General features: G+C 55.5%; 16 protein-coding genes across 16 annotated transcripts; 6 read left to right on the top strand and 10 right to left on the bottom strand.

Moving 5' to 3' along the window:
* The first annotated feature begins 8 nt into the window (after positions 1-8).
* Positions 9-1649, top strand: BU26DRAFT_93612 (kinase-like protein). The gene has a single exon (XM_033836516.1). The coding sequence runs from the start codon at positions 138-140 to the stop codon at positions 1497-1499; it is 1362 nt and encodes a 453-aa protein (XP_033679098.1). The 5' UTR covers positions 9-137; the 3' UTR covers positions 1500-1649.
* A 615-nt stretch (positions 1650-2264) lies between these two features.
* On the bottom strand, positions 2265-2497 carry BU26DRAFT_407083 (uncharacterized protein; the record flags this gene model as incomplete). The annotated part of the gene is made up of 2 exons (XM_033822876.1): positions 2265-2389; positions 2434-2497. Coding segments are annotated over 2 exons (189 nt in total), but the record flags the coding sequence as incomplete, so codon positions are not given.
* A 1613-nt stretch (positions 2498-4110) lies between these two features.
* Positions 4111-5222, top strand: BU26DRAFT_522808 (Profilin/allergen). Its single transcript, XM_033829872.1, has 5 exons — positions 4111-4242; positions 4295-4310; positions 4367-4451; positions 4572-4715; positions 4790-5222. Exons 1-5 carry the CDS (start codon positions 4230-4232, stop codon positions 4922-4924), a joined length of 393 nt encoding a protein of 130 aa, XP_033679096.1. The 5' UTR covers positions 4111-4229; the 3' UTR covers positions 4925-5222.
* Positions 5113-7821, bottom strand: BU26DRAFT_522807 (uncharacterized protein). The gene is made up of 2 exons (XM_033829871.1): positions 7382-7821; positions 5113-7332 (listed from the first exon to the last, which is right to left on the bottom strand). Exons 1-2 carry the CDS (start codon positions 7443-7445, stop codon positions 5432-5434), a joined length of 1965 nt encoding a protein of 654 aa, XP_033679095.1. The 5' UTR covers positions 7446-7821; the 3' UTR covers positions 5113-5431.
* BU26DRAFT_522806 (Metallo-dependent phosphatase) lies at positions 7762-9181 on the top strand. Its single transcript, XM_033829870.1, has one exon. The coding sequence runs from the start codon at positions 7975-7977 to the stop codon at positions 9046-9048; it is 1074 nt and encodes a 357-aa protein (XP_033679094.1). The 5' UTR covers positions 7762-7974; the 3' UTR covers positions 9049-9181.
* BU26DRAFT_464081 (uncharacterized protein) lies at positions 9062-10025 on the bottom strand. The gene is made up of 5 exons (XM_033825156.1): positions 9969-10025; positions 9885-9915; positions 9808-9828; positions 9672-9755; positions 9062-9618 (listed from the first exon to the last, which is right to left on the bottom strand). The coding sequence occupies exons 1-5, from the start codon at positions 9983-9985 to the stop codon at positions 9316-9318; spliced, it is 456 nt and encodes a 151-aa protein (XP_033679093.1). The 5' UTR covers positions 9986-10025; the 3' UTR covers positions 9062-9315.
* A 158-nt stretch (positions 10026-10183) lies between these two features.
* BU26DRAFT_522804 (Prephenate dehydrogenase) lies at positions 10184-12167 on the top strand. The gene is made up of 5 exons (XM_033829869.1): positions 10184-10311; positions 10649-10709; positions 10764-10875; positions 10930-11675; positions 11725-12167. Exons 1-5 carry the CDS (start codon positions 10226-10228, stop codon positions 12007-12009), a joined length of 1290 nt encoding a protein of 429 aa, XP_033679092.1. The 5' UTR covers positions 10184-10225; the 3' UTR covers positions 12010-12167.
* On the bottom strand, positions 12028-13532 carry BU26DRAFT_522803 (Metallo-hydrolase/oxidoreductase). Its single transcript, XM_033829868.1, has 2 exons — positions 12656-13532; positions 12028-12593 (listed from the first exon to the last, which is right to left on the bottom strand). Exons 1-2 carry the CDS (start codon positions 13339-13341, stop codon positions 12203-12205), a joined length of 1077 nt encoding a protein of 358 aa, XP_033679091.1. The 5' UTR covers positions 13342-13532; the 3' UTR covers positions 12028-12202.
* A 1632-nt stretch (positions 13533-15164) lies between these two features.
* BU26DRAFT_93335 (uncharacterized protein) lies at positions 15165-17360 on the bottom strand. Its single transcript, XM_033836515.1, has 2 exons — positions 17131-17360; positions 15165-17041 (listed from the first exon to the last, which is right to left on the bottom strand). Exon 2 carries the CDS (start codon positions 16992-16994, stop codon positions 15606-15608), a length of 1389 nt encoding a protein of 462 aa, XP_033679090.1. The 5' UTR covers positions 16995-17041; positions 17131-17360; the 3' UTR covers positions 15165-15605.
* A 97-nt stretch (positions 17361-17457) lies between these two features.
* Positions 17458-18943, bottom strand: BU26DRAFT_509041 (uncharacterized protein; the record flags this gene model as incomplete). Its single annotated transcript, XM_033827124.1, has 4 exons — positions 17458-17921; positions 17975-18214; positions 18505-18569; positions 18738-18943. The coding sequence occupies 4 exons, from the start codon at positions 18941-18943 to the stop codon at positions 17458-17460; spliced, it is 975 nt and encodes a 324-aa protein (XP_033679089.1).
* On the bottom strand, positions 18910-19923 carry BU26DRAFT_93134 (uncharacterized protein). The gene has a single exon (XM_033836514.1). The coding sequence runs from the start codon at positions 19639-19641 to the stop codon at positions 19207-19209; it is 435 nt and encodes a 144-aa protein (XP_033679088.1). The 5' UTR covers positions 19642-19923; the 3' UTR covers positions 18910-19206.
* A 22-nt stretch (positions 19924-19945) lies between these two features.
* On the bottom strand, positions 19946-21508 carry BU26DRAFT_522799 (60s ribosomal protein-like protein l7). Its single transcript, XM_033829867.1, has 8 exons — positions 21485-21508; positions 21274-21380; positions 21016-21089; positions 20756-20963; positions 20640-20702; positions 20510-20591; positions 20426-20457; positions 19946-20375 (listed from the first exon to the last, which is right to left on the bottom strand). Exons 1-8 carry the CDS (start codon positions 21496-21498, stop codon positions 20206-20208), a joined length of 750 nt encoding a protein of 249 aa, XP_033679087.1. The 5' UTR covers positions 21499-21508; the 3' UTR covers positions 19946-20205.
* Positions 21509-22227: 719 nt separating this feature from the next.
* On the top strand, positions 22228-22870 carry BU26DRAFT_93130 (uncharacterized protein). Its single transcript, XM_033836513.1, has one exon. It carries the CDS (start codon positions 22367-22369, stop codon positions 22631-22633), a length of 267 nt encoding a protein of 88 aa, XP_033679086.1. The 5' UTR covers positions 22228-22366; the 3' UTR covers positions 22634-22870.
* A 630-nt stretch (positions 22871-23500) lies between these two features.
* BU26DRAFT_569088 (uncharacterized protein) lies at positions 23501-24211 on the top strand (the record flags this gene model as incomplete). Its single annotated transcript, XM_033833847.1, has 1 exon — positions 23501-24211. One exon carries the CDS (start codon positions 23501-23503, stop codon positions 24209-24211), a length of 711 nt encoding a protein of 236 aa, XP_033679085.1.
* A 760-nt stretch (positions 24212-24971) lies between these two features.
* BU26DRAFT_93044 (Got1-domain-containing protein) lies at positions 24972-25853 on the bottom strand. The gene is made up of 5 exons (XM_033836512.1): positions 25643-25853; positions 25547-25573; positions 25432-25480; positions 25361-25376; positions 24972-25304 (listed from the first exon to the last, which is right to left on the bottom strand). Exons 1-5 carry the CDS (start codon positions 25671-25673, stop codon positions 25008-25010), a joined length of 420 nt encoding a protein of 139 aa, XP_033679084.1. The 5' UTR covers positions 25674-25853; the 3' UTR covers positions 24972-25007.
* Positions 25854-26415: 562 nt separating this feature from the next.
* On the bottom strand, positions 26416-27000 carry BU26DRAFT_542843 (uncharacterized protein; the record flags this gene model as incomplete). Its single annotated transcript, XM_033831671.1, has 1 exon — positions 26416-27000. The coding sequence occupies one exon, from the start codon at positions 26998-27000 to the stop codon at positions 26416-26418; it is 585 nt and encodes a 194-aa protein (XP_033679083.1).
* Positions 27001-27191: the final 191 nt, after the last annotated feature.

Genomic DNA, 27191 nt, shown 5'->3' with positions numbered 1-27191 from the left:
TTGAAGCTCGGAGACGCAGGAGCTATGACCACCGCTAAAATCACCCTCCCACGTGCTTAGAACCTTACTTGGACCGGCACTCTCGACCACGGCATCATAAGCTTCAAGATACACAAGTGAAACAGAGGGATTGAAGCATGGCATCACGCTGGGCAAACGACGAGGCGGACAAAGCCGAGGACTTGCGCCGCAAAAAAGAGAAGGAAGAAAAGAAGCGCCTGAAGCTCCAGAAACAACAGGCAGAGCAAGAAGCAGCAGCAGTAGCAGCAGCCCGAGCAGCACAAAGATCTGAGTCGCGGCCCGCAAAGAGACGTCGACTATCCACAGACGCTCCAGATAGTGATGAACCGCCAAAAGAGAAGGAATCCGAGCGAAAGCTGCTCCGCTTCGCCGCCGGAGGATGGGCGCCCTGCCGCCACACCAGCAACTTCGAGACACTCAACCACATCGAAGAAGGCTCCTACGGCTGGGTCTCGCGCGCCCGAGAAATTGGCACAGGCGAAATAGTAGCACTGAAGAAAGTAAAAATGGACTTAAACCAAGACGGCTTCCCCATCACCGCCCTCCGCGAAATCGCCATCCTGCAAAAAGCGCGGCACACCAACATCGTCGACCTGCGCGAAGTCCTCGCCGGCTCTGCCCCCAACGAAGTAGTCCTCGCCATGGAGTTCCTCGAGCACGACCTCAAGACGCTGCAGGAAGACATGCCGGAGCCCTTCCTCGCGAGCGAAGTCAAAACTTTGCTACGCCAATTGGCATCCGCCGTCGGCTTCCTGCACGGGCACTACATACTCCACCGGGACCTCAAAACCTCCAACATCCTGCTCAACAACCGCGGGCATCTCAAAATCGCAGACTTCGGCATGGCGCGGTACATACCGCCTCCCAGCGCGCCACTCACCCAACTCGTCGTCACGCTATGGTACCGCGCGCCCGAACTACTCCTCGGCACTGAGAGCTACGGCACAGAAATCGACATGTGGAGCCTGGGCTGCATATTCGGCGAACTTCTATTGAAAGAACCGATCCTGCAAGGCAAGAACGAAGTCGACGAGCTCAGTCTGATCTTCACGCTCTGCGGCCTGCCCACGGACAAGACATGGCCCGCCTTCTGGCGCCTGCCCAACGCAAAAGGCCTGAAAATACCGCGCGACTCGGGCAGGAACAGCGCTGGTGTAATCCGCACAAAATTCCCCTTCTTGACAAATGCCGGCGCAGACTTGCTCACCTCCTTACTATCTCTAAACCCAGAGCATAGACCTACGGCACAGGAAATGCTCGACCATCCGTACTTCAGAGAGGCGCCCAAACCGAAGCCCCCGGAGATGTTTCCTACGTTTCCGAGTAAAGCGGGGCAGGAGAAGAGGAGAAGGAGAGCGAGTCCCAATGCGCCGAAACGTGGGGAAGCGCCGGGCATTCAGAACATCGATTTCAGTGGCATCTTTGCCATTAGGGATGAGGAACAGGCAGGGGCTGGGTTTCAGCTACGGGTGGGTTGAGGAATGTGCGACAGTAACAAGCAAAGGACATTGACGGACGGGTCTTTGATCTACGCACTGATACGAATCCCCCGGTTTAGCTCGGAAAAAGGCAGTGTGCTACAGAAAACTGAGCTTTTGATCTGCCATAACTATACAATACGGGCAAGCGAAGCATATTCCTGCGCCGGGTATTTCATTTTCCAAGCCCTAAGCTTCAATCCCAAGTCCCAGCCTTCGAAAAGAAAACTACACGATTCCACCCAACCAACGCCAGACCTTTCTCCGCAACACGCTCTCTGCCTTCGCTTTTTGGAGTTTCTACCTCCTACCTGGAGGGCCTCGACCCCTGCTCCTGCTTCGGCTGCGATCGCTGTAACTGTCGTACGAGCTATAGCTCGGGCGCCTCCGGCCTCGTCCTCCTCTTCGTGGCGGGGAGTCCCTCCTACGATAGCCTCCTCCACGTCTCGGCGGAGTCCTTGAAGGTGAGCGGGATGAATATGGTGATCTAGAAAGACTGCGCCTTGGGGATCGGGATCGAGATGGCGATCGCCTGGGGCGGTATCCGTAATCATCTCTGCCTCCCCGGCCACCTCCTCTACCTCCCCTTCCTCCGTATCCTCGTGGTGGCGGTGAGCGTGAGGACCGTCGCGGAGAGCGGTATCGTGGCGGTCCACCCATTGGCGGTGGCCTGTACCCACCCGGCGGTCCTCCTGGCCGATAATCGAAGTCTCGCGGTGGTGGACCTCGACGAACTGGCGGTGGTGAACGCGAGAAGCGGCGCCGGGGCAGCACGATTGAGACAAGGATCTTAGCACCGTCTAATTGTGCTTCATGCATCTTTGCGATGGCTCTCTCGGCGTCGTTAATCTCTTCGTAGAGGATGTACGCCGTTCCACGGTTGACGTTGACTACAAGGTTAGCAACGCAGGCACATAGCAGAACTTGTACTTACAAGCTGGGTTCAGCGGAAGCTTGAGGTCTTTGATCGGTCCATAGTTCCCAAAGATCTCGCGCAAGTGTCCTTCGTTCACGTTCTTCGTCAATTGCTCAACGACAATCTGAAAGAGAGTTAGCAAGCTGTTCACGACAAGGCCGGACTCTCGAAAATCGCCTCGTGAGATGTCAAAGAGAAGAGACATACCTTGGCACTCCTTGGGACCGCCGAGCTGCTCCTCAGACTGGGACTCCGCGTATAGCTTCTGCCTCGCCCCCTTGGAGTTCGCGACCGCGACCGTGATCGACTATCCGGAGTGTAGCTGCGTCGGCCATTGCGGCGCGGAGAAGGCGACCGAAGCGGATTGCGCGATCGTGAGCGCGACGGCGAGTATTCGCGGGGCGATACAGAGCGCCTTAGTGGCCTCGACGGTTCTGAGTATGAGCGTCTGGAAGGCGATCTCGTGCGTGAACGGCCGCGAGAGACACTTCGGCCGCGCGCGGGCGAGGGCGAAGGGGAATGAGAACCGGAAGGCATGGTTGCTAATTTTTGAGCGCTTTGCCCTCTGTCTGGTCGAAGCTGCACGGTTAAGAGTCCTCACGCAGCGTGGTGGCAGCCACAGCGCTAGGAAAGGCAGAGTAACTGGGGTAGCACCAACCTCTGGCAGCGACGTAAACCTTGCGCGCAAGTGGGAGCTCCTGAGCGCGGTCGGTCGCACAGTGTTCAGAAGCACATGGGCGTTGAGAAGTGCATGGGGTGTGGTAGCACCGAGTCGAGGTGAGCTTGTCTGATGAACGCGCCTGAACTTTTGGAGCTCGAAGCTCGGGCACGGGCCGCAGCCTAGCGCAAGATTCACGTGACGCGACGCCTTCACCAGCCAATCGCATCAGGCTTGGACCATTTCCGCAAACGGCAACCTCTCTTTTGACCACCCATGCCCAGCTTGAAAGCAAGACGCGAGAGCTAGCACGTCTCGTAGAGGGTCTTTCAATATCATAGGGCGCAGGAGATCATTCCGCATCATACTGTTATCCGGCCAAAAAAGCCTCCAAGCGTAGTCCAACGTGAGGGAACTCATAGAGTACCTAGGTATTGGTTGTTGAGCTAGCGAGGATGTCTTCTTCGTTTGATACTGTATGCCGAGTGGCATGATAGGTTCGTAATTGACACTGCTGGTGTCTCTGAAATTGCGCCTATTCCGGCAATCACGCCTTGTGTTGACCGGCGCCCAACCCCACGAGGCCTCCTCATGGAAGAGCCCTGATGTTGAATCCCGGATCGGCAACAGCGCATAAAGCCAGGCGGAAATGCGGCGAGGGCCGCCATACAGACTGCCGTAGCCCTGCTCCGAGGCCGTATGCAGCGGCCTGAAGTGCTTCAATACCTTCGCCAGCTCGTGAAGCGTGAGCAGGCCCATCGCCGTGAGTGTAAGACAGAACCCCCACCACGCCCGTTGCCTGCATGATGGCGCAAGGGGCGGGAGTGCCACGAAATCAGGGCAGGCGTGATTTGATTGAGCACAAGCATGGCTGAGACATGGGTGACATGATAGCTTGAATGGCGCGTTGTCGTGGGCGACGGGTGTGCAACAGGTGGTGCGGGGTTGCAAAAAGACAGCCCCACCACCCGCGTCTGACTGACTGCTTCTGCTTCGTCGCGGGCCCAACAACCTTTCCACCGCACACACATTCACTCCTGCTTAGTCAAGGCCTCTTCTATATCGAGCCCAAGCTTCCGAACCTCTTCTACGACAGAAACCGCTCCTAGATCAACCCCTCGAGCTCCAGCAGTCCGCACAACTCCTCACTCGAAACATGTCCTGGCAAGGTGAGCCTCACGCACGCACCGAAGGAAGCATTTAAGCTAACCCCATCGCCAGCATACATCGATCAGAGGTACATCCCAAACCCACGTCTACGTGATACCTGCTCTGACCTCCGTTTCCCCGCAGCCTCCTCGGCCCCGGCAACATCGACAGAGCCATGATCTGCGACGCCGCCGGCAGCGCTGTCTGGGCCACATCCCCAGGTTTCTCCGTACGTCCTCTCGCACCCACCGCGCCCTGCTCATACCCCTCGGACCCGGGAGCACACTCACAAGGCGGTGCCTGATGGACACAGAAAGGCACGCGTTAGACATACTGATGCTCCTCCCAGGTCACCGATGCCGAGCGCCAGGCCATCGCATCCTCCTTCACAGACGCGAGCGACCCAAAGCAGGTCATTTCCAACGGCATCAAGATCGGCGGCGAGAAGTACATGACCATCGAGGCCGGGGACGACGAGCTCAAGGCCAAGAAGGTACATCCCCTCCAAACCGCGGCCGAGCACTCGCGTCTGCGTATCGCCGCACGACATACTGACACGGCCAACAGGGCAAAGAAGGCATCGTCTGCGTCAAGACGACACAGGCGCTCCTCATCTGCCACCACAATGCCGACACCCAGACAACCGTCGCCTTCAACGACGCCGCCGCACTAGGCGAATACCTCAAGAAGATGGGCTATTGAGCGCTCGTCGGCGACTGTTGTGTATTTTATGGGACGGAATAATTGCATGCCCTCTCGCGAGGGTCGTGGATGGCGTGGGATGCCTGCCTGCCTCTTCTGGATGGAAACCGATAGAAATGAGTGATGATGGATGAATGGCTTTTTTGGGGGGATTCCCTTGAACATAGCGAAATCAATAAATCAATACATGGATCGTCGAGGTTCAGCCTGTTCCCGTGGGTCAGAGTGGCAGCGACAGCTTTGACAGCTATCATCATAACCGTGGTAAGTAAAGCCTTAGGTGGGAGCTTGCAGCCATGAGTGATCTACGAGAGGCATATACTACAGACTTGGAAAGGCACATCAAGAAGCAGTTGGTCAGAACACATGGACAATCGCGCCGCGAAAGAAACCTACCTTCCGAACCCAAGCCTACAACAAATCCTGCACCAGCCCCCTTCCAGCTCTTCCGAGCTTTTAACAATACAGCCTCAAACTCAAAGCGCCGAGGAGAGCTCCAGATCCCCCCTAAATCCTCATCTGCACAAACTCCTTAACCACCTTCTCATAGAACATCCTCTGCAGCTCCGCGCCCACCACCTCCTTCTTCTCATCAACGTTCTTCTTCAACCCAAACGCGCCCGGTCCCTCCAAACACGCCTTCACCACCCGCATCACTTTATCCCCCAAATGGCTCCGCACATACTTCAAAAATTTCTGCTCTTTCAGCAACCTGTCCCGCGCGCTGATCGTCACGCTCGGCTTCGCCTTCTCTAGGTTCTGGATCCCTAGGATCTTGTCGATGGGCTGCCAGTATGCGATCTCGAGCAGGATAATGCCGAGCGCGTAGAGGTCGTAGGATTTCTTGAAGCCGCCGCCGGAACCTTCACGCCCACCGGATCCTTGGACCAGCGGGTGCCGGTAGATGTCTGACGAGGCATTTTCCGGGGGCTTCTCCGTCATGTCGTCGTTCATGGCGGGCCGGCTGTAGTCGAAGCCCGAGATGTAGGGGTCGGCGTAGGATATCTCTTGTGGTCCGCAGTCGCTGAAGAAGAGGATATTTGAGGAGCGGAGGCCTTTGTGCAGCCAGTTTACCGCGTGGAGGCGCTCAAGGGTCTCGCTGAGAAGCTTCATCAGTTCGATGCGGTCGCTGAGGGAGGGCATGTCGACGTCGGCGGATGTGAGTAAGGCGCGTAAGGAGATGGGACGTGTGTTTGGGTGGGCCGTAGGTGGCTTCTCGAAGACGAGGCCGAAGCGGCAGTGGTCTTCGCCAGTTTCTGGGTCGGTGTCTTGGAAGTAACCTAGGCAGTGAGGCGCCCGGAATTGGTCTTTGGAATTGTTTTCTTTGAGCAGCGCGGCCAGGGCTTTGACGCGCTCGTGGATCTTCGGATCGGGACCGCTAGGTTGGAAGGGAGGTGGTTCGTAGCTTTTCCATTCGATCCAGACAGACGTCATCTGAGAGTGCGGGGGATGGTAGTACGCTTCCACGCGCTGGCTTTCCCCGCTCTCGTCGGAGTCTTCGTCGATGATGCGTATGTGGCTTCGCAAAAGCTCGACGGAGCGGATCTCAGAGGCTGTGTGTCGGAGTTTGATCGCATTCGTGAATTCGTCGGTAAAGATGCTAGGGTCTTCGATGGCGTAGTTGAGAGCTTTGATCTGAGCGAGAGCGGCAAGGCCTTGGAACGCCGGCTTCACAGACTCTGTTTCGTCATCCACGTCGTCTAATCCCTGAGCTTGCATATAGGCCGTAACAGGGTTGGTCAGTTGTTGTGACCTTCTCCTCCTACGCTTGGGTCCCAATGCCGTCGATTCGAAGATCTGGACCAAGTTTTGGATGGTGCTATTCAGCTGCATGATCTGAAATTCCGTGCGGGTCTGCTTAATGGCTAGATTCTCCAGTTGTTGCGAGTTGAGCATCTCCCGCATGAAGTCGTTGAAGGACGCCAGCTTAAGAACCAGGTTCTCCATCTTCGCTCTGTCAAAAGTAGCCCACTTCAACCGTCTGGGGATTCCCGTCGACTTCTTCGCCCATTCTAGGCTCTTCTTGAGCAGCACCTCTGACTGCGGGAACCGGCGCTGAAAGTCAGAGTCCACTCTGTGAACTGCAGTCGGACTTTCTTCGTTTGGCGAGTAAGCCGGCGGATCCGGGAGGACGCCATTCTCTTCTGCGTAGTCTACAAGAAGCGGTTTGGATAAATTCTTGTACTTCTCGTCGAGGCGCCCAAATTGGTGAAGGAGACGGCGTTGCTGGTCTAGCACATCCAGAAGGAGGCCTTTGCTGGAATTGCTGATGAGGAGGTTGTCGTCTGTTTCATCTAGTTTGACAACGTCTGCCCAGTCTAGGAGTCGGTATTTCTCGGTCATCAATCGTACTCGTAGGTACTGGCAGTCGGAGGGCATGTGACGCGCATCGGTTATAAGCTCATAGCCTACAGCAAGTTAGCACATCCTCTAAAAGGGAAGCGTAGACCAACGTACCCTGAATGCACCCCGAAAAGACCTGAAAGGTCAAAGACACTACAGCAAGGCTGACTTCAGCCATGACTGCAGACACCTAGAAATCACAGGCTCGATAAACAACGATATTGAGGCCTTGTCAAACAATCCTGTGGGACAGGAAGAACGACATAACGGAAGCAAATGAACCAAGCTGCGAACGACATAGGAAACAGGCAGCTACTTAAACCATATGAGGCCCTAGCAAGGCCTATTTCATCCCATGTCGTGCAAGCGCGCAGTCTGCCCCGGGCTCAGCCTCCACAGCCTCAAGGCATGTCTGGGGCTAATCTTTAAGCGATGCTGAGGCGAACGACCGGTGAATTGATTTCTGGGCAGTTTTTTGTACGTCCACCTTTGGGTCGCAATGTGGTGCGTGAGTGGCTTCTACTGGGAGGACGGGTCTCATCAAGACGGTAAGAAAGGTGACACCTGGTGAGTTGAAGCGGGAACGAAGGCGTCACAAGCCACGGTGGCTGCACAGCCACACCACCCCTGCAACAATTCCCGCGACCATCTGAACCTCCACCAACTCACACCACCCTCTTTCACGAGCCTCAGCCTCACCCTTGGGGATGGTCCTGCAGATCCTATCAGGATGGCGCCGTCTCAGGGAGACTTCCACACCCGCCAAAGCCCCTGATCCCTTCGAGCCAACGCCTATCCTCGCGCTCGCCTTCCGAGCTCCAGTGAAGCTCCTCCTCTATCACACGTACCACGTCATAAACCTCCTCCGCTCTACGCCCACCCCGCCCGAACGTCCGATTCGAGTAGTATGTATGTCGGACACACATAACCACATTCCAGAGCATGTGCCGGGCGGGGATGTCCTGATTCATGCAGGGGACATGACGAACAATGGGAGTATTGAGGAGATACAGAAACAGGTGGATTGGCTAGCGTCTCTGCCGCATAAAGAGATTGTGGTGATCAGCGGGAATCATGACACCTATCTCGACCCACGAACCCGGCCTTCTCTTCCGGGAGACCAGCGAACTGGCACAATTGACTGGAAACGAGTCCACTACCTACAGCACCGCAGACTGAGCCTCACAATCGCATTCGACCCCCGGGATAGAGATACCGATTCAATCAATTCCAGAACACATCTACTAGCGCGAGAGACTCGGCATCGGAGAATAATACTATACGGCGCGCCGCAAATACCGGCATGCGGTCCGATGAGCGTTCATGCTTTTCAGTATCCGCGGGGTCGAGATGCCTGGTCGGAGACAGTGCCGGAGGATACAGATATACTCATTACGCACACGCCACCGAAATATCACATGGATCTGGCGCTTCCAAATGGCATGGGTTGCGAGCATCTTACGACGGAGGTGAAGCGCGTGAAACCAACACTACATATATTCGGTCATGTACATTGGGGAGCAGGGCACGAAGTCGTCTGGTGGGACGGCTGTCACGATGCATATGAGAAGGGTATGAGCATCCAACCGAGGTGGGCATGTGGGCTTTTGAACCCGTGGCTTTGGTTGAGTATTGTAAGAGTTGCATATCGTGGTTTGAGAGGACTGATCTGGGACCGAGTATGGGGAGGGCAAGGCCCGCATACAGTCATGGTAAACGCCGCGCAGATGTACGGGAATACAGGACGACTAGGTAATACTGCACAAGTCGTGGACATATGAGTTCCGCAGTCATGACACCGACATAGATATTGTAGTGTATAAAAGCATAGTCACATTGTTGGACGGACGCATTCCAGTGCAAGGCAAGGGCATCGATTCAGACTGAGAACATTCTGTTGCATTACCTCGACGTTATCGTTCGATAAGCCAAGCTCAACATGGAGACCAGGTCGTAACCGTTCCCCGCGTAATTTTGATTCTCATCACGAGGCCCATGAGACAGGCCATGCCATGCTCCACAAACCCCCAAAGAAATAGCGCATATGCTCAGAGACGGCGACCACGGCGACCTCCCTTACGGCGTGTGCTGTCAGATGGTGTCGGGGTGACGTCCTCGATGCGTCCAATACGCATTCCCGCACGAGCAAGAGCCCTCAGAGCCGACTGAGCGCCGGGGCCGGGCGTCTTGGTGCCGTTTCCGCCGGTGGCTCGGATCTTGACGTGTAGGGCGGTGATGCCTAACTCTTTGCACCTAGCCGCGACGTCCTGGGCTGCCAACATGGCGGCGTACGGAGAAGACTCATCACGATCGGCCTTGACCTTCATTCCGCCCGTGACTCGGCTGATGGTCTACATTCATTAGCGTTATTGCTCCCAAGCCCCGTGTGCGGTATCGAGCATACCTCTCTCCCCGAAAGATCGGTGATGTGGACGAAGGTATCGTTGAACGAGGCGAAAATGCGTGCGACGCCGAAGACTAGCTCGCCCTGTGTGAACGGTCAATACATGGTCTCATGCTCGCGTTCCAGGACGACGTGCCTCGCGGACTTGGGGACCGAGCTGCGACATGTTAGCCTTTTCTCATTCTCTATGTCCGTCTCTGCGTAAGTAATTACCTGGATGTTCTCCTCGGCCTTGCGCTCGACCCTTCATCTCTTGTCAGCCAAAGATCACGGTTCTCTGAAGTTATGAAGACCTACTTCTTCTTTGGCGGCATCTTGACTGAGATATATGCTTTGACGTGCGGCTAGGTGGTGTGGTGATGAACGATTGATCGCTTAGGTGAAGTCGAACTTTTGGTGGAGTAAAATTGAGGTCGGTTGTGGGAGATTAGTCAGCCGCGCTAGCGTTAGCCTAGCTCTAAAACTTTCGGTCGCTTTGCAGGCCCTTTCCTTTCTTCCTCACCGCGCACCATGCCCTGAAGCTCAACACCCTACCTGCGCGTCACGCCGTCAATATGGATGATGGCAAGAGCATCGGGATCATTGGTATGGGGGATATGGGGAAGATGTACGCCCGGCGGTTGAGCGATGCGGGCTGGAAGTGAGTGCTGCTCTTGTCCCTTGAGAGCTCGCACTACTTGGAGCTCTGTTCTGGTAAGTCGATTCCTCTTTCTTCTCTATGTATTTCCTATTATGATGACTGTGAGTGCATTTGGATCGAGTATGGCGCTTGACTATCCTGTGCCCGTCTTGGTTGCAGGAAGCGGTCATGTCGCTGTTCGATGAATAAACTTCTCGCTACCTAACTTTTACAACTCTGATTAACTGTTCACCCTCTTCTCTGCTTCTTCAAGGTTATCTTGTTGAGCACTGCTGACCGATGCCTCATAGATTACCGAGCTTCGCTATCATAAACTAACAGCTTTTTCCATTCCCAGAGTAAACGCATGTGATCTTCCAGAGAAGTACGACGCTTTGGTCGAGGAATTTCGGGGAAGAGTAGGATGGCCTTTATGTATCATTATCAATAGAGCTGTGCTGAGTGTATACCAGCCGAAAGTTGAAATTCTGCGAAGCGGTCACCTCGTCTCTAGGTGCAGCGACTATATCATCTACAGCGTCGAGGCCAAGAACATCGACTCTGTTGTCAAGGCGTTTGGTCCTTGTATGCCTATATGTGCCCATTTCTCATCTCCCTACTAACCTCGTGCTTGATCAGCGACGAAGCTTGGAGCCATCGTCGGCGGTCAAACATCCTGCAAAGCCCCAGAAATCGCAGCATTCGAGAAGCATCTCCCCAGCGACGTCAGCATCGTCTCATGCCACTCCCTCCATGGCCCCGGCGTGGATCCGAGAGGGCAGCCCTTAGTCCTCATCAAGCATCGAGCCTCCGACGAAGCATTCGCCTTCGTCGAGAAAGCCCTGTCATGCCTCGGATCCAAGCATGTCTACCTCACCCGCGAGCAGCACGACCGCATCACAGCAGACACACAAGCCGTGACCCATGCCGCCTTCCTTAGCATGGGCGCCGCCTGGATGGCCAACAACCAGTTCCCCTGGGAAACACCGCGCTACATCGGCGGCATCGAGAACGTAAAGATCAACATCACGCTCCGCATCTACGCGAACAAATGGCACGTCTACGCTGGCCTCGCGATTCTCAACCCCGACGCACAAAAACAGATCAAACAGTACGCTGAATCTGTAACCGAGCTGTACAAGCTCATGCTCGCGGGGCACAAAGAAGAGCTGAGAGAAAGGATCATGAAGGCGAGGGAAGCCGTATTTGGTGGCCGGAGGCAAAAGGGGGAATTACTGCTCAGAGACGAGGTCCTGGATCGGTTCAGCCTGGGCGAGATCCCAGAGGAGAGACTCAAGAACAACCACCTAAGTCTTCTGGCGATCGTGGACTGCTGGTGGAAACTCGGCATCGTTCCCTACGACCACATGATCTGCTCTACGCCTGTACGTTGTTCCCTCCCAACTCGACCCCGTCTCTAACACACTCCACCAGCTCTTTCGCATGTGGCTCGGCATCACCGAGTACCTCTTCCGCAACGACACCCTCCTCGAAGACGCCATCGAAACCGCCATCAACGACAACACCTTCCGCGCCGACGACCTCGAATTCACCTTCGCGGCGCGCGACTGGAGCTCCCGCGTCAGCCTGGGCCATTTCGACGCCTATCGCGAGAAGTTCGAGACGATTCAGAAGTACTTTGAGCCTAGGTTCCCCGAGGCGACGAAGCTGGGGAATGAGATGATTAGGACAATTTTGGAGAAGACGAGGCAGGCATAGTGAGATGGTGGGGTGGTGAGATTGAAACGTGCCATTAGCTGGTGATGTCTAGCCGTAATTACTAGTAAGGTTGGGAAAAAGTGGCTTCCTTGCCTGCGTCTATCCGTGTCGCATCGCCGTCCAGGGATATATATATAGTGTTACAAAAAAAGGTACAATCATGCCCCCATGCCGCCCATACCCGTTAATAAGCTCACGATGTCTCAAACTCCCGACTCTCCCCAATATCACAAATATCAAACACCCCCCTCTCATCCACGCCCTTCTCCTTTAGCGCCTCCCTCAGCTTCCTCGGGGGCTCCATAACAGCCTCCTCCGTGAGCACCCACGTGCCCCAATGCATACCCAGCGCTTTCCTGCACTTTGTATCCAGAAAGATATTCGCGCTGTCTTTGGGATTCGCGTGCATAGGCGACATGATCCAGCGGGGCTCGTAGGCGCCGATGGGGATGAGGCCGAGATCGAAGGGGCCCCGGTGCTTGCCGATTTGCGCAAAGGCCGGGCAGTGCGGCAGGTGAGCATAGGCGTCGGAGTAGTCATCGATACCGGCAGGAACGTGGGGAACAGAGCGGTATCCTGTGTCTCTATATCATTCGTCAGTATGCGATAGTCAGGGCGGTAAATAAAAAGGCGAAAAAACACATACCCAGCGAACCACACCTTCGCGCCGCCAGACTCCAGACTCCAACTCGCCCACAATGTTTTACACTTGTCAAACGGCGTCCTGGCACTGACATGCTGACATGGCAGAGCCCCAATCGTCGCCGTAATGCCGCCCTCCTCCTTATTCCCCTCCCCGCTCTTCGTCACACTTAACCCATCGCTCCCGCTCTCCCCCTCCTCCTTATCCTTATACGTCTCCAGCCGCACATCCCTGCTCTCCCACCAATCCAACTCGGTCACGTTCCTGACCCCGCACTTCTCAAACCACTTCTTATTGCCCAGGGGCGCGAAGAAATGCACGTTCGGGAACTTCGTATGTATGCGTTTTATGGTCGGGTAGGAGAGGTGGTCGTAGTGGTTGTGGCTGATGATGACAGCGTCGACGACGGGCAGGTCTTCGATTTCGCAGGGGGGAGGGGTGTAGCGCTTGAGGTTTTTGAGGTTGATGGGCGCGCAGCAGTCTTCGAAGACGGGGTCGAAGAGCACGCGGAGGCCGGAGGGGAATTCGATGTAGTAGCAGGCGTGGCCGAGCCAGGTTGCGCGGAGCTTCTTCGTTGCTCGGGAGGGCAAGAACTCGGGCGTGCGGATGGGGACGGTGGGAGGCGTAGTGTCGGGCATGTGCATTTGGCCTGATAGTCTTCTCCTGTGTCCCTCTGTCAGCACATGCATTCCTTCCCATGCGCTGCAAAGCTCTACCATAGCTCGAAGCGGAAGTGGTGGGTAGAGAGAAAGAACCCTTACCAAACCATACTCAGCATAATCTTGAAAGGATTAAAATCGCGAAAGCTATCCCATGGATTCACAAACCCCTTCCCATTCTGCAAATGATGGCTCCTCTCCTCCGCCTCTTCAGGCCTCGCGCCTATCTGTGCCGGGTTGCTGACGATAGCGTACAGCCCCGCGGCTCCAATACCTGCAGCGCCAGCCGAACTCATCTTAACCGTAAACGCAAACCGCGGTTTCTGCCACCGAGTAGAATTCGTATATCCGCACTGTCCGTGCCGGTGATGAGCTTTCGAAGAAGTCGTGAATCGTCGGAAGAAGAACAGACGAGGTAGAGACATCGGACCAAGCAAGACCCCGCAGCGCAAAGCGAACACGCGTTATATAACACCGCCGAGGGCCGTCTGACTGCAGCCTCGCAGCGCAGGTAAACATGGGCAAAATACGCCTTTTCGCCCGCAGCAGACGGAGGTATCAAGCTCGGGGTCGTCCGTCTCGCGGCCGAATGCTCATGATTGGCCAATGACGACACGACAATTCCGCATCGGGCCAAAAGCAGAGTCCGTTAAATCCGAGTTGGCTCGGCGCCTTGAGTTCGTCCGGCTGCCGGGCCGACACGCTGCTCGATGCGAACCTTGGAAGGAGAAGTCGTCGCATTTTGTAATCGCACGTGTTTGCGGTGCCCGTGCCGTGCGGAACTCCGTTGCGCTGTCTTGCGGAGAGCGGACGAAGGTAATTTGGAGAGCAGCGACAGAAGCTGCTGCGGGACAAGGGCATGGCTCCTGATTTGCTAGAGGGGTGGATGAAAAGAGGCACGATACATTCATGTATATGTGCCGCGGTACCCCAGTAGGTGAGGGGTAAGCTGGTCACATTGCCTTTAGCTAGTCAGCGTCTTGCAGACACCTTCAGGATATCCACACCGCTCCAAGAGTTCACGATACCAGCTCGCACGTGCACTGCCTAAGGCAACTCAATGATACTTCAGGGCAGCCTCCGACTACCCTCCAATCTTTTTTTTCCATTTTGATGCCACTACCAGGAAATCTCTGCACGTCTTTTCGCAGGCTAATGCACTAATCAATCCTATTCCCACCCAATGAAAACCCTAAGTTCTGTGCCCATCTTGGTATAGGAATCGTAAAGTAAAAAAGAGCCTTTTCCGCCCAAAGAAACAAAACAAACAATGTGGATGCCCCTCGTCATCGTATGCCATTAATTACAACCCGACTACGGCGGAAAGCGGAGACGGTATCGAAGGGGAATAAGGTCGTAATCGCCAGGACGTTAAGTGCGGACTCGGGCTACGCGGTGGTAGGCGTCCACGAACTTGGGTCTGCACACCCATGAGACACACAAGACCCTACTCGGAGCCACAACGCGAGAATAGACGTCCGCAGGAACAAGAACAGCCGCAATCCTCCTCTAAAACAAACCATTACCCTGTGTGCTGCGTCCCCCGAAGGGCCATCCTGGTGGCGGTGCAGAAAAGCAATCGTAATAAGCCGTAGACATCCTACGCTCGAAGCGTGGAGCTCGGCCGACGAAACATGGAAACCGGAAAGTGGGCATCTCTGTGACACAAAGGCCAAGGAAACAAGAACGCCGTAAGCCCGCAATTTCGCTCGAAGTGCAACCCAGTGAACCGTGACAACCCCAATGTCTAATACGTAATACGAACAATAACAAAAAGACCGGAGCCGCGAAAATGAACCAAGGAAATCTATCATGCAAAATGGTCGCAAGCTTTGTGCTTTTCGTGAGATCCGGAGTGGCGCCGATATGCGTCACAGATAGCGACAGGAAGAAAGAGAACGGAGGTGCGCCTCGACAGAGTGGACGATCCAGATCGGCTCGTTGAAAGTCGTTGAAAGCTTACGTCCGAGCAAGGAATGATCGATAGATAGGCCCATCCAGCGACCGATGCAGGTCTACGCATGAATGGAATGCAGCAAGCCAGGAGACCGGAGGAAGAAACAATAACTTTTGGAAAGGTGAATCGCTGAGATGGAACCGGGTGTCGAATATGTAAGGTGAAGGGGGACGAAATCGTCGACGCGCTCTGGTATCGCAGTGCTGATGGCTGTAGGACCACGGGTAGGCCCATAATCAAGCCACTCACTTAACCAGTGGTACAGGCTAGGGCGTCTGCAGAGTATTCAACAGACATTGAGCCGACCAAGCGCCGGCAGCATGGGGCTAGCAAAACCCTAGACCGCAACGGCCTGAGGGCCGAAGCCAGGGGCCATGAAGTACGGCGGGTGCCTCTGAGCACAGTAGGTGCAACCACAGTTAAAGCCGTGGTTGTTCCAGACTGGAGGCTGGTACGGTGCAGAGTAGGCTGGCGGGCCGTAATTGGATGGATGGTGTTGCTGCTGAGTTGGGGGAGGAGTGGGCTGAGACAGGGATGGGAAGCCGAACATGGTGCGACGTGAGTAGCCCTCCGGAGCCCAAGTTCCCGTGGGACCATAGTATTCTGGAGTAGTGGGTCCTGTGGTCGGAGCAGACGCAGGCGAGTGGTCATTCGCTGATCGCCATGGGTCGTACTGGGAGAAGCTGGGCGCGGCGCTGTACGATGTCTGCGCTGACTTCGGGGTGAACTCGTATGGTGGCGAATTGAAGCTCTGTTGCATCGGCAATGGCGGGAGAGGCTTGTTCTGGTTAATAGAACGTTGTCGCTGTACCGAAGTATCGATAGGGCTCAGCTTGCTGGACCGGTTCGCACGCGCAGTGGCATGGCTCTGGTAGTCCTTCCAGTGGTCGGACCAAGAGATCCAGCCTTGCTGTTCAGTCGGATCGCGGTGGAGCTTGAACTCGATAGCCACAAGCCACTCCATCTCCAACTGGTTTAGGTCTGCGACGGGGATCCCGCTAACCTCTGACCAGGATCGGTTGATGAAGGTGTTGTCATCCAAAAATTTGCTACCCAGCACCAGCGCGATGGTGAGGAGGCGGAATAGGTGGCTGTCGATCTTGGATACTCCAGCCAGCATCGGCATGCGGGTCGAGAGGTAGAACATGCTCAGCAGGATGGTCGCCGATGGCAGTCTTGTCGCGCACAGCACTTGGTGAACCCATTTCCGGAACGACGGAGGCATCATCCGACCGGGGGTGATGAGTTGCAGCGCCATCTCGCAAACGAAGTCGGTCATGACGTCCATGTCGTAGTCCAACTTGGCGGACACGCCGCCAACGGGCTTCTCGTCTTTGGCCTGCTGTGTCGCACGCTGATTGAGCTCTTGTGCGCGCTGCTGTTGTAGGCTGGCCTCTGCCATCGAGTGACCGCTCTGCATACGCATGGGCGGAAGAATGGGCGCACCGACAGGCTCGTAGAAGGAGCTCGGCGGCGGAAGGCTCGGCGCTGTGTTGCTCAGATAGGTACCCGCTTGCGGATACATAGGCGGCATCGCAATGGAGAGCTGGCCGTAGCGGTCTGCGAAGTCGTAGCCATCATCCTGTTGTCGAATGCCCGGCTGGCCGGAATAGGCGGGCTGCTGGTAGGGCATGCCTCCGCATCCCGAGTGATAGTTTGGCACGAACTCGGGCGGCGTGAGAGGCAGCTGCCGGGGCATGTTGTGTCGCGGGTAGAAGGACGGCATGATGGAGAGGTGCTGTCGCAGAGGAACGAAGCAACCGGTGGGAGACCCTGCGGGCAGTGTTAGCTGCGAGCTTTTTTTGTGGTGGTGACGACGGTCCGGCCACGTCGTGCGAATTGGTGAATGGCGAGCAACGTACAGTTTCTTCAGTTCCAGGCCGCAGGAAGTGTTGAGCGTACGCTCCGTAGAGAGCCTACCGACGGCTTAATAGGATCCGCTCATGCACAAAGGAGATTGTCGTTTAAGAGAGTGTTTTCGTTTGAGGCAATCGGAGAAACGTCGAGAGGTCGTAAGAATGCTGTCTCGGCCAGACAATGTGGTCGTTGTCGATGGAACAGCGCAGCCCGGTGAAGGAGTCGCTCAGACCGCGTCGCAGCTGAGACCCGTATTAGGAGAGGCGGGTGCGCCGGCAGTTAGAGCAGGCTGGGGGGCGGAAGAGCCACGGAAACGCGAACCAGGACGAGGCCTAAGTGAATAGATCGCCCGTGGTGGATGTTGAAGGTTGCACGCTGTTTGGGAGCGCGGTCGTGGCGCGGTCGGAGTCTAGGTGGTGAAGGAAAGCGAGGAGCCGGGCGGAGAAACGGCAAGCACGGCCCAAGCGAAACTCAAAAGGCAGATGTGAAAATGCAAGAACGGCGCCGAAACTATGCCACGAGGGAGACGGACGGAAGAGGACGAGGATGAGGCAGTCGATGTTTTTCTCAGCGACGGGAGCCGTCAGAGTCAAACCCTGCCTAGCACCGGGGAGACGCGCCCTAGCGACCCAGGGAAGGCCGTTGCGGATGACGACTCTTGTGCGAAATGAGCACTGCGCAGCCGCACCGGTTACGAGGCCGCGGACGAGTGCAGCGGAAAGCGCAGGTGTGGTGAAGGTGTCCACGGGGAGGCGGGCGCGCGCAGCTGGAGTCGCGGACCCAGGCCAGAAGTTGGCTGCCCGAGGAAGAGCAGTGGCCACTCAGCCCGGCTGTGACTGACTACCGCACCGTCGAGTGGCTGAGAGCGAGGAGGGCGCTGCGGCAACGCCTGCAACCGGCAAAGAAGTGCTGCAAAGGTGGCGAGGAGGAGGAGGAGGGCGGAGAGGGTGAGGAGGGAGGGGAGCGGAGAGCGAGAGCGGATGGGGAGAGATGGCGATGTGTGAGCGGGTGTGGGTGTGGTGACGGACGGGGTCTGGCGGTCCCAGTTTGGCCGCCCACGAAGCGAAGCCGCGCCTGCTCCGACAGGACCTGCACCAACGGCATGTAATCTTAAACCACTTTATTACGGCGTCCTAGGGGCGCCGCCTCTCTCGCGCCGTTGTCCCTGGTGCCTCTGGCATGCGTCGACGCGAGCGAGCGCTCTGTGGGAGACACAATCAAACAATGCTGCGACCCAACCCCCGATCGCATGCTCGTGAACCGACGACGGAACCCTCGCTCTGGCAGAAGCAGCCCGTCGTCCATAACGACCTCGGGAAGCTGTCATCATTTCTTACAGCAGCCCACGGGGAGCGCGTCCCTGTCCGGCCTAGCCTTACATATTTTGTCCACGCCCGCAATAACGCGGCGTCGCCCATTCAGCGCCGTCTGTCCATCCTGAGCGCTGCAGCACTGCGTCGTCAGGCACAAATCGCTGCCCTTGAATAAAAATCGCTCCAGCACGAGGGTCCCACCGCTGCAGCCAACCCCCAATCGCACAGTCCAACGGCGTCAGGGACCACTTCACGAAGCGCACGCCCACCCCCTCCCACCACTCACGGCCCTATCTCACTGCGTCCGCGAGAGCCACGCTGGCAGTCGCCGGCGTCTCCTCTCTGCCTCTGGGCCGTGCAAGCGTGAGCGTGAGCCGGCTGCCGCTCCATCCTTCATCACTGCCGCTCCGCCAAGGAGGTCGTCAGAGACCCCATTCCCTTTCGGCGTCGCTAGGAACCCAACCTGCATCTCTGCAGCGCGCGACTCCGCCTCTACAATTGTCATCGCCCGCCGACCCCCTTCTTGAGTCAAGATGACTGTGTCCAGTCCAGCGCTCCGTAAATATAGACGCGGTCCGTGTAGTAGACGAGAGACATATTGCAATAAGCGGCGAGCCCACGCGAGCACGCGGAAATGGTTTCACTCTCGCCCATGATTTCTTCTGGTGGCGGCCAGCCGGCCCCGTGCTGCGCGAAAAAATTATTCATCGTGCGCATCGTGCGCATCCACCATGTAGCTCGACGTCCGCATGAGCGCGCGACTCTCCGTCACTGCCCGCAGCCCGCGGTCGAGGGGTTTTTGTCGGGCTTGGGACGTAGTGGGCTGGATGCACTGCTGCATATTGGGTGATGAACGTATGGCGCGAACCTCGATCCAGCTCTCCTCCGCAAATCGCAGTTGACAGTCCAACGACATCGCAGGCGGACAAGCCCATCGGCGGCAAAGAAAGCCAGTGTTTGCGTCAGAACGCTCGTGAGCGTCATCCATCCGCACCTGGGCAGGCTTCCACATCCTGCTCGTCCTCTGCCCGCGGAAGAAACCATCGCCACGAGTGGGTGTGGCAACCTCGGCGTTCGGACGCTCTTCTGGACCGCACGGCGCCGTAAGCATGCGCTAGAAAACAACTGATGCCTTTCGCACAAGGAAACTCCAGCCTGCCGCAAACCCCTCGATGGCGACCAAGCCGCTGCTCCGCACTTCATTATTGGACCCTCGCCCGAAAATGACCAACACCCCCGTACTGGCTCTCGCAACAGTCACCCTAGATCTTCGTCCAGGCTCCCAAGATGGTCACTACCGTAGTTACGTGGTATTGATCCGCTGCCCAACCATCTTACGACGGGAAAACGGTTGCCTGGATGCGTTGCGTAGGCCACACGTTGACGGTGGCACGGATTGTTGGTCCTGGCAGCAGACCGAAAGATAGATTCGCATTGCTTGGCCACACCGTATTCGCGAGGCTTCATGGGGCTCGTGAAGTGTGAAGACACGCGTTCTTCAATTTGCGCTGTTCATATGCGCTATTCATAGTGTCTACTTGACCTGTAGGTGTCACGCGGTATTGGCGTAGAGCGTAGGAGGGCTTGCAATCAATTCAGGGTCCCTTCAATCAAACCCCTCCCGCACGTGAACGCATCATTGGTTTTTCCGATCTAGACGCCGGACTCCGCTGCAAATGCAAGACTCCATGGTATATTCCAGAGTGACCCATGCACGAAATTCCGGTTCCCAAAACACCGCACTTCCGTTCGTTCCGGTCTTGCTTCTTAACACATCTGGCGTATCAGGCTATTGATTGCGTCCTCCCGGTTGCCCAGGTCTCCGCCTTGCACATAATGTTTAAACTTCCGGGCGCGGAATCCACCGTTGGGGTTGTTGAGTTTGAATGGCCACAGGAAGTTGGAGGCCTGCTTGAAGTTTGGACCGACAGTGTAAACTACTCATGGATTAGCATGTAATACCCAATGTCGCAGCAGTAGAGCTTACTCTCGTGGATCAGGTCCTCCATGCAGATCATGCTATATAAAATTAGTGCCGTCCAGATGAGCAAACCCGAGGCGAGGCTCTTACCCGTATTTTCCGAGATGTTGTTCAATGATTTCGTTATCCGTGAGGGGAATGCGTTGCTTGTCAACCTTGCCGTATCCTCGCTCTGCGAAAATGGTTAGCGATTCCACCAATGCAAGCGAAGAAGACTCACTGTAGATGAGTTCGCGGACGGACTTCTGGTTCGGATAGCCGTACGCGACAAAAGGTTCGACAACTGTATTAAGCAATTAGCGAGCATGCACGATTCATCAATAGGTGCGGATTTACTCTTCAGCATCTCCAGAGTAGCCTTTGTTAACCTAACAAAGACACCGTTGTTGATCTGGAGCAGACGAAGCAGCTGGAGCGTCTTCCGCTTCTTGGGATCAATCTTGTTGATGCCCTTTATCCGGACGACAAAGGCCAGCTTTGGCTCTTCTGGAACGTAGAAGCTGTCATTCTTCTTGGCTTCGCGATGGAGCCTAATCCTCTCCCTCTAATCGCAGTCAGCGCATGCTCCTACCCACTTTGCCCTTGCAAGACCATACCTCAGTGTCGCGGTATTCCTTCACATACTTCTCCGCGCGGGTGAAAATGACCGCCCGCTTCTTCTTGTTCTTCTCTGCCCGGAATTAGCCCTCAGTCCCACTCATTTTGTAGTTGTAATTCGCTCGAGGAAGGCGATTGCATCAGTCCCGAAAGATGGTTAACGGTTCGACAGCATTGACCGAGGTCTAGTCGATAAAGTTGGTAGATTATCATCATCGCAATCGCCCTCCCCAGCTCCAACGCGGATATGTTCGTACCTCTCTTTTCCTTTGTTGCCGCAGCGCGCTCCTCGCGGGCCTTCTCTTGCGACTTTCTCTTCTTCAGCAGCGTCTCAGGAACGAGGACGTCGTTTTGGGTTGGAACGCTGGCCGCTAGTCAGTTGATGTGCTGCGAGAGCAAGCGTAAGGTGAGCTTGGAAAGAATGCCCCATTGCGATTGCAATGTTAAATGCGCTCACAACTTGCTTACCTCGTGCCCGCCATTGTCGAAACTGCAACGTTGCGAGACGAAGCTCAGAATCTCGAAAACTTCAATTTTCGAGCTGTGGAAGCGCGAGCGCTAGCCTACTTGGGACTAGCTGTCTTTTCGCCACCGACTGCCCAGGTGCCGGGTCCGACTGAAATCAGAACATACTCTCTACCTCCAGGTAATGCCCTCAGAGAAAACCCAACATTCGTTACATTCGATCGTGTCACACTCAGACCATGGCCCATGGCCATCGCTTCGCATATCTGTCACTGAGTATGGTCGCCGCCAGGCGAATAGGACGACTTTGACATTGCTGGCAAGCTGGGAAAGAGATATTTTAAAGAACCCCGTTTTCAGAAGCGGCCATTCGTCTACAAAGCGGATCATGTCCTTGGACCATGGGCACCCAGTGCGGCAATCGTGCGCCACCCGAGCCCTGGAAGCTATTGAGTATGCTTCTGTCAGACAATATGTCTTGGTCAAATTCAAACATGCACCACCGTATGTGTCCTGGGGGCACGCCTGTTGAGGAGCTACCACGCTACCTCCCGTGTCTTTGTTTAATACATGGGACAAAGCTGCATAGTATTCCAAGGTTTCCATCTTCACACGACTAGCGCAAATCGGAACACTCTGAAGCGCCGCATATCCCAGGCAAATGAAAGAAAATGCTGGTACTTGTGAAGGCTCTGGCACCTGGGCAGGACGATCCCAACAATTGCTTACCCGTGCAAGCTCCAAGCTCTTCCCAGCCGTCTTGGACTACACGAATGTCTCAAACTACCAAACATTCTTTCGTTTGAAGGTTTGTGACCAGCACGTACTCTTCTTCCGACCATCCGCAGAGGACCGACCTGGTGGTTGACCCAACAATACGACGGCATGGTAGTTCTGCCTCCGCTAAGCAAGGATCCCTACGTCCTGGCTTACAGGTATCGGGAGTACATGGCGCAAAAGCCCAGGCGCCCGCGCGAAAGCAATAATGCCTACCACGAGACCCTACTGGCGAACCAACCCGACCCGGCTCGAGATGCCACAGATGCGAGATCTCGTGCGATCCGATACGCAAAGGAGCACCACGAATGCTACTATGAGATAAAACATATCAATATGATTGTGCAAATGCTGGACGACAGAGAGGCACAGTAGCACCCTGGAGAGACTTGCAATACTCAGCAACAGCTCGACACAGCAAACCAACCGGAAGATACCCGATCCTACCCGCAGTATTCTCAAAGGATCGAGCTCCAATAATTTTCCTGGTGGCAATTCATTGATCCTATCTGCAGTTGTTGAAAGAAGCTTCCCGCAATTACATTCCAGAGCTGGCGACGGATGCGGAACCGAGGCCTCGACTGACCTCACAAAAACCTCACGCAAACTATCTCACGCTCGAACAAAGACGACCATCCGGATGCGGGGTCCTCTATTTTTACGACCGATTGATGAGCCGTGTCTTTCATCACGACCAGAGCTTGTCGCAAACGGCTCAGGAACGACGGCAAGAATTCTCGCATATAATATGCTAGCCTGCGAGCAGCATGTTTCTGGCTCCCCCACGCTGCGCTTCGTCACACTTCTGCTTTCGAATGGAATCCGCCGCTCGTTTTCTATAACTTTGCGATGCGTCTCGATATTAGAGGGTGGTATACACGGACTTCAGCTATCTACTACAGCTCCAAGTCGCATCACCATCACCGCTCCTCGTCGTCCATCTCTTCGACTCCTTGCTCAACTTCCTCTTCGACTCCTACTTCGACTTCGACTCCCTGCCCGTCGTCGTCATCGTCGTCCTCTTCCTCCTCTACTACTCCCTGCCCGTCTTCGTCTTCGACGACTCCTCCTTATACCTCCACTTCAACTCCCTGCCCATCTTCGTCTTCGACGACTCCTACTTATACCTCTACTTCAACTCCCTGCCCGTCCTCGACTTCGTCGGTCGTTACTGCTTCCTCTACTTCGACAACTATCAGTAGCAGCGTCGCTCCTACCCAGCCAAGTTCCTCCACCAGCGAGATGCCTTCCACCATCACATCTGCGATCGTGTCGACGATCACCATCTTTGTTACTCTGACTTCCGGCATCCCTCAGAGCCCGCCAGACATTCCAAGCGCCATCGAAGGTCTCTCAGAGTGTGCTCAAGGCGTCCTCTTCCCCCTGCTCGCCGACAGCCAATGCAACCCAGGGAACTTCCCCTGCCTCTGCATCGAGCTGGACCGCCTCGGCGCCCGCGGCAAAATTGAAGAAGAATGCAGCCGTGAGGAAGTAGCTCAGTATGACGATTTCCAAGCGCGCACCTGCCCCAACCCGGGCCGCGTCGTGACGCCTCCCAATGTCACCGTGACCACCTCGACCATCGTCATCCCCATCTCCACCGGCATCGTTCCGACCGGCACCGGAAGCTCCAACTTCTCCACGACGAGCGGCCCCTTCAGCAACACCACCGCTACCGGCAGCCCAGTCCAACCCACCACCCCGGTCCAACCCACCATCCCCGTCGAACCCTCGCTCACCACTTCCGAAGTACTCATCCCGACCACGGGTGCCAACGGCGAGCCCACAACCATCACCTCGCAAGTCGTCAGCCCTGTCCAGCCTACCAGTCCGTCAGGACCAGAGTTCACAGGCGCTGCTGCCGCTGTGGAGGCGCCGGAGTTTGGAACCGGACGCATGGGGCTTATTGCGGGGGCTATCGGATTGATGGGCTTGGTGTTTGCCGAGCTGTGAGTTTATGAGATTGTGGACTGTTGGTTTGTGCTGAGGTTTTTTGTTTTTGATGTTGTAGAGGGGATGGGGATTAGGAGGTGGATGTGGTAGTGAGTGGATGGTAATGTTTAATTAGAATCGCGGATGTAGTAATGAAGGAACATAAAATGTGTACTTTTGCTATATGAAGTGTGGCTTCTCATTTCTAGGCCTGAAGGCCTCCAGGAAGTAGAAAGAAATCAACTCGAACGATGTGCTGAGATACTGTGACATCCTAATAAATCGTATTCTTGCGACTACAAACGATAGGGGTTGAATAGCGAACAAGAAGCCCGCAAGGGGTCTGATGTCTTTGTGCGTCCAGATATGGTTGCATAGAGACAGATCGGGAGAATGGGACACGCTAGGGAGCTTCCAAAACCCGGTTACACAAGCTGCACAGGAGTCCACTTCGATTGGCGTCCATCAGTAGTACCGTGTGTCTGTGTGGTATTCTGTCAAGACGATCAGTGCTAGTGCTGCTCATTATGAGGTTGGCCACTCCATTAGCCAAGGCAGAAGAACGTTAACAGAAGAACAATTCTACAGCACATCTGATGACAAGAGCTATGCAGACTGTATTCGCGCAGGCTATAATCGCTCCACAAACGTGAATGCATTCGATGATAGTAGAACGCCGGCCTATGCCAATCAAACTCCAGGCACCTTGTTTGTCATGCATGAGACGTACTTCCAGCTCTCTTGACGCCATTACAGAATACACCAATGGAATCTCCGGATGGCTCCCAATAATATCCGTCTTCTTTATGCCTCTCTCTTACACCGGTAGATCCGCATTCCTCCTACCCCCAGATATCTTCTCCAACGCCTGCGCAATATACGGCCCCACGACCGGCACATTACCCACAAAGCCCGCAATCGTTGCAAAGAAGTCCCCAAACAGCACTAATATGCCATAGCCCTCGATCAAGAAGCCGAAGAACGGCCACCGTAGCAGGATAAGCGTGATTCCGGCAGCGAAGGCGGCTGTGCCTTTCCATTTCTGGCGGCGCGCGAAGAAGGCAAGTGTCTTTTGGAAGCCGATTATGAGGGTGAGGCCGATTATGAAGAGGATCTGGAGAGGGAGGTCAGGGAGGGTTCGGAGAGGGATAGATGAGGGGAGAGTCGCACGTTGCCCATTGCCAGCCTAGATGAAAAAGTTAGTGAGTATAGAGGGAGAGAACTAGCGAGAGGAATAGTACATTGCCCGGTCAAAAAACATCATTACTCCTCCTAATAAAAAGAAGCCGCCTGTGTCGCGTGTCAGTCGTTCTCCATCCCTCCGTCGTGCGGTTGCGCCGTATTGTGCGTACCTACCCCCCGAGCAGAAGGCGACCCCGATCTCTGTACATATACATTAGTGTCTTGTCCTGATCTATCGCAATCACTTCTGCGCCCACGGGTAAAACGAACTTTGGGTATCTGAAAGCCACATTGTAGGCATCGTGAACAGCTGAGCGGAATGCGCCCGTAGAATTCGGAGACAACGGTGAAAGAACCGAGATGGGGGGGATATAAGCAAAAGCTGTTGCCTAGAGGTCAAGTATTATGTGGCATGTAGAAGGCCGGTCTGTTGGTTTCCCGAACTTTTTTGTTTCGTGTCCCTTGGAGTGCTGCGGAAGTCGCGATGAGCGTCCGTGCACTAAGCCCTGTCTAGCGCGACCGTTCCACGGGAGTTTGCAGATTTTGGGAGCTTGTCTCTCAGCCCTCGACCTGGGCACCACAAGCACTCTAGCGCAGCTTCATACCTCGTACCATTGCACATGGAAAGGAAGAGCAGAGAAGAGCAATTGACGTATTGTATATTCGTACGGCTTCCCGCTGTCTTGCGTAACTCAGGAATAAAACAGTAGAACCGCCCCGACCACAGTGCGCTATATGCTGCTGTAACTAGGAATCCTCTTCCCGAGATCCTGGTATCCCGTCATGGGCGAAGAAGAACTCAGACCACGATTAAGCCGGAGCGCCTTCTTGAGCCCTGCTTCGAAAGGAGCTGCGGTGGGTGGAAGGGGCTTGACTTTGTTGGCCGTACATATCTCCCTGCGCTGCTTCTTCGTAATCCACCTCGGCCGCAAGATGTATTGTAGCTCCGGCCGATTGGCGAACCATGCTCTTGACTCGTTCAACTATTGCGCTCGGCATCAGCATCTGAGGAAGCGTGAGAGCCTCGAAAATGCGCATGAAGCTCACTTCAAGACCGTATGCGCTCCTCTCGCCCCCAGATAACCCTCTACAACATTCTGAGGCATCGTCCTAATCGTCCCAAAAACTTCCTTATTGTGATACCTCAATCGTGTCTTGGGATCGGTATACGGCGCGGGGAGCCCAGTGATATCGCAATACCTCCTCTGGCTGCTAGGATGGAAGCTCGGTGCCGACTCAATATTGGTGTACGTAGCCGCCGGCCCCGCAGCACCATTGCTACCCATAGCAGCCCTAGTGTTCCTCTCTAGGACGAGCGTGCTCAGACTCTGTGCAGCTTGTGCGATATTCGGAGGACGGTTGGCGCCCCCAACGGGAGTTGTGGCACCGCCGGTCAGGGCTTCGGAGTGTGGGAGAATGGGCGTGGAGACGCCGCTGTTGTTCTGGGTTGCCATTACGGAGGCTTCCTTGCGGGAGGCATCGGCGATGATCTGCTTGACGTTCTTATTGCGGCGTTGCGGCGGCTTCCAGTGCGGGTTGCGGAAAGGTTTGGGGATCGCGTAGATGTCGAGCTTGTCGAGGAGCGCTTGATGTGTCTTTTCGTCGGAGGCGGCGGTTAAGGGTGCCATGCTGAGCTGTCGTTGATGGAGCTGTACCCTGGGGAGCTTTTGGAGAAGTGCGAGGAAGGCGGGGAATGCTCGTCTTAGATATGGTCGCCCTCGTGAATCCGCTGGGGTAATCGCGTTGGTGGTTGCTTCCCCGTAGGAAGGTTGTAGACGAAGATGATCACCAGAGACCGCGGGCAGCCCTACATATCTTG

The sequence above is a fragment of the Trematosphaeria pertusa genome (genome assembly GCF_010094035.1).
Source record: "Trematosphaeria pertusa strain CBS 122368 unplaced genomic scaffold BU26scaffold_15, whole genome shotgun sequence".
NCBI classification, from domain to species: domain Eukaryota; kingdom Fungi; phylum Ascomycota; class Dothideomycetes; order Pleosporales; family Trematosphaeriaceae; genus Trematosphaeria; species Trematosphaeria pertusa.
This window is presented reverse-complemented; position numbering and strand designations above follow the sequence as displayed.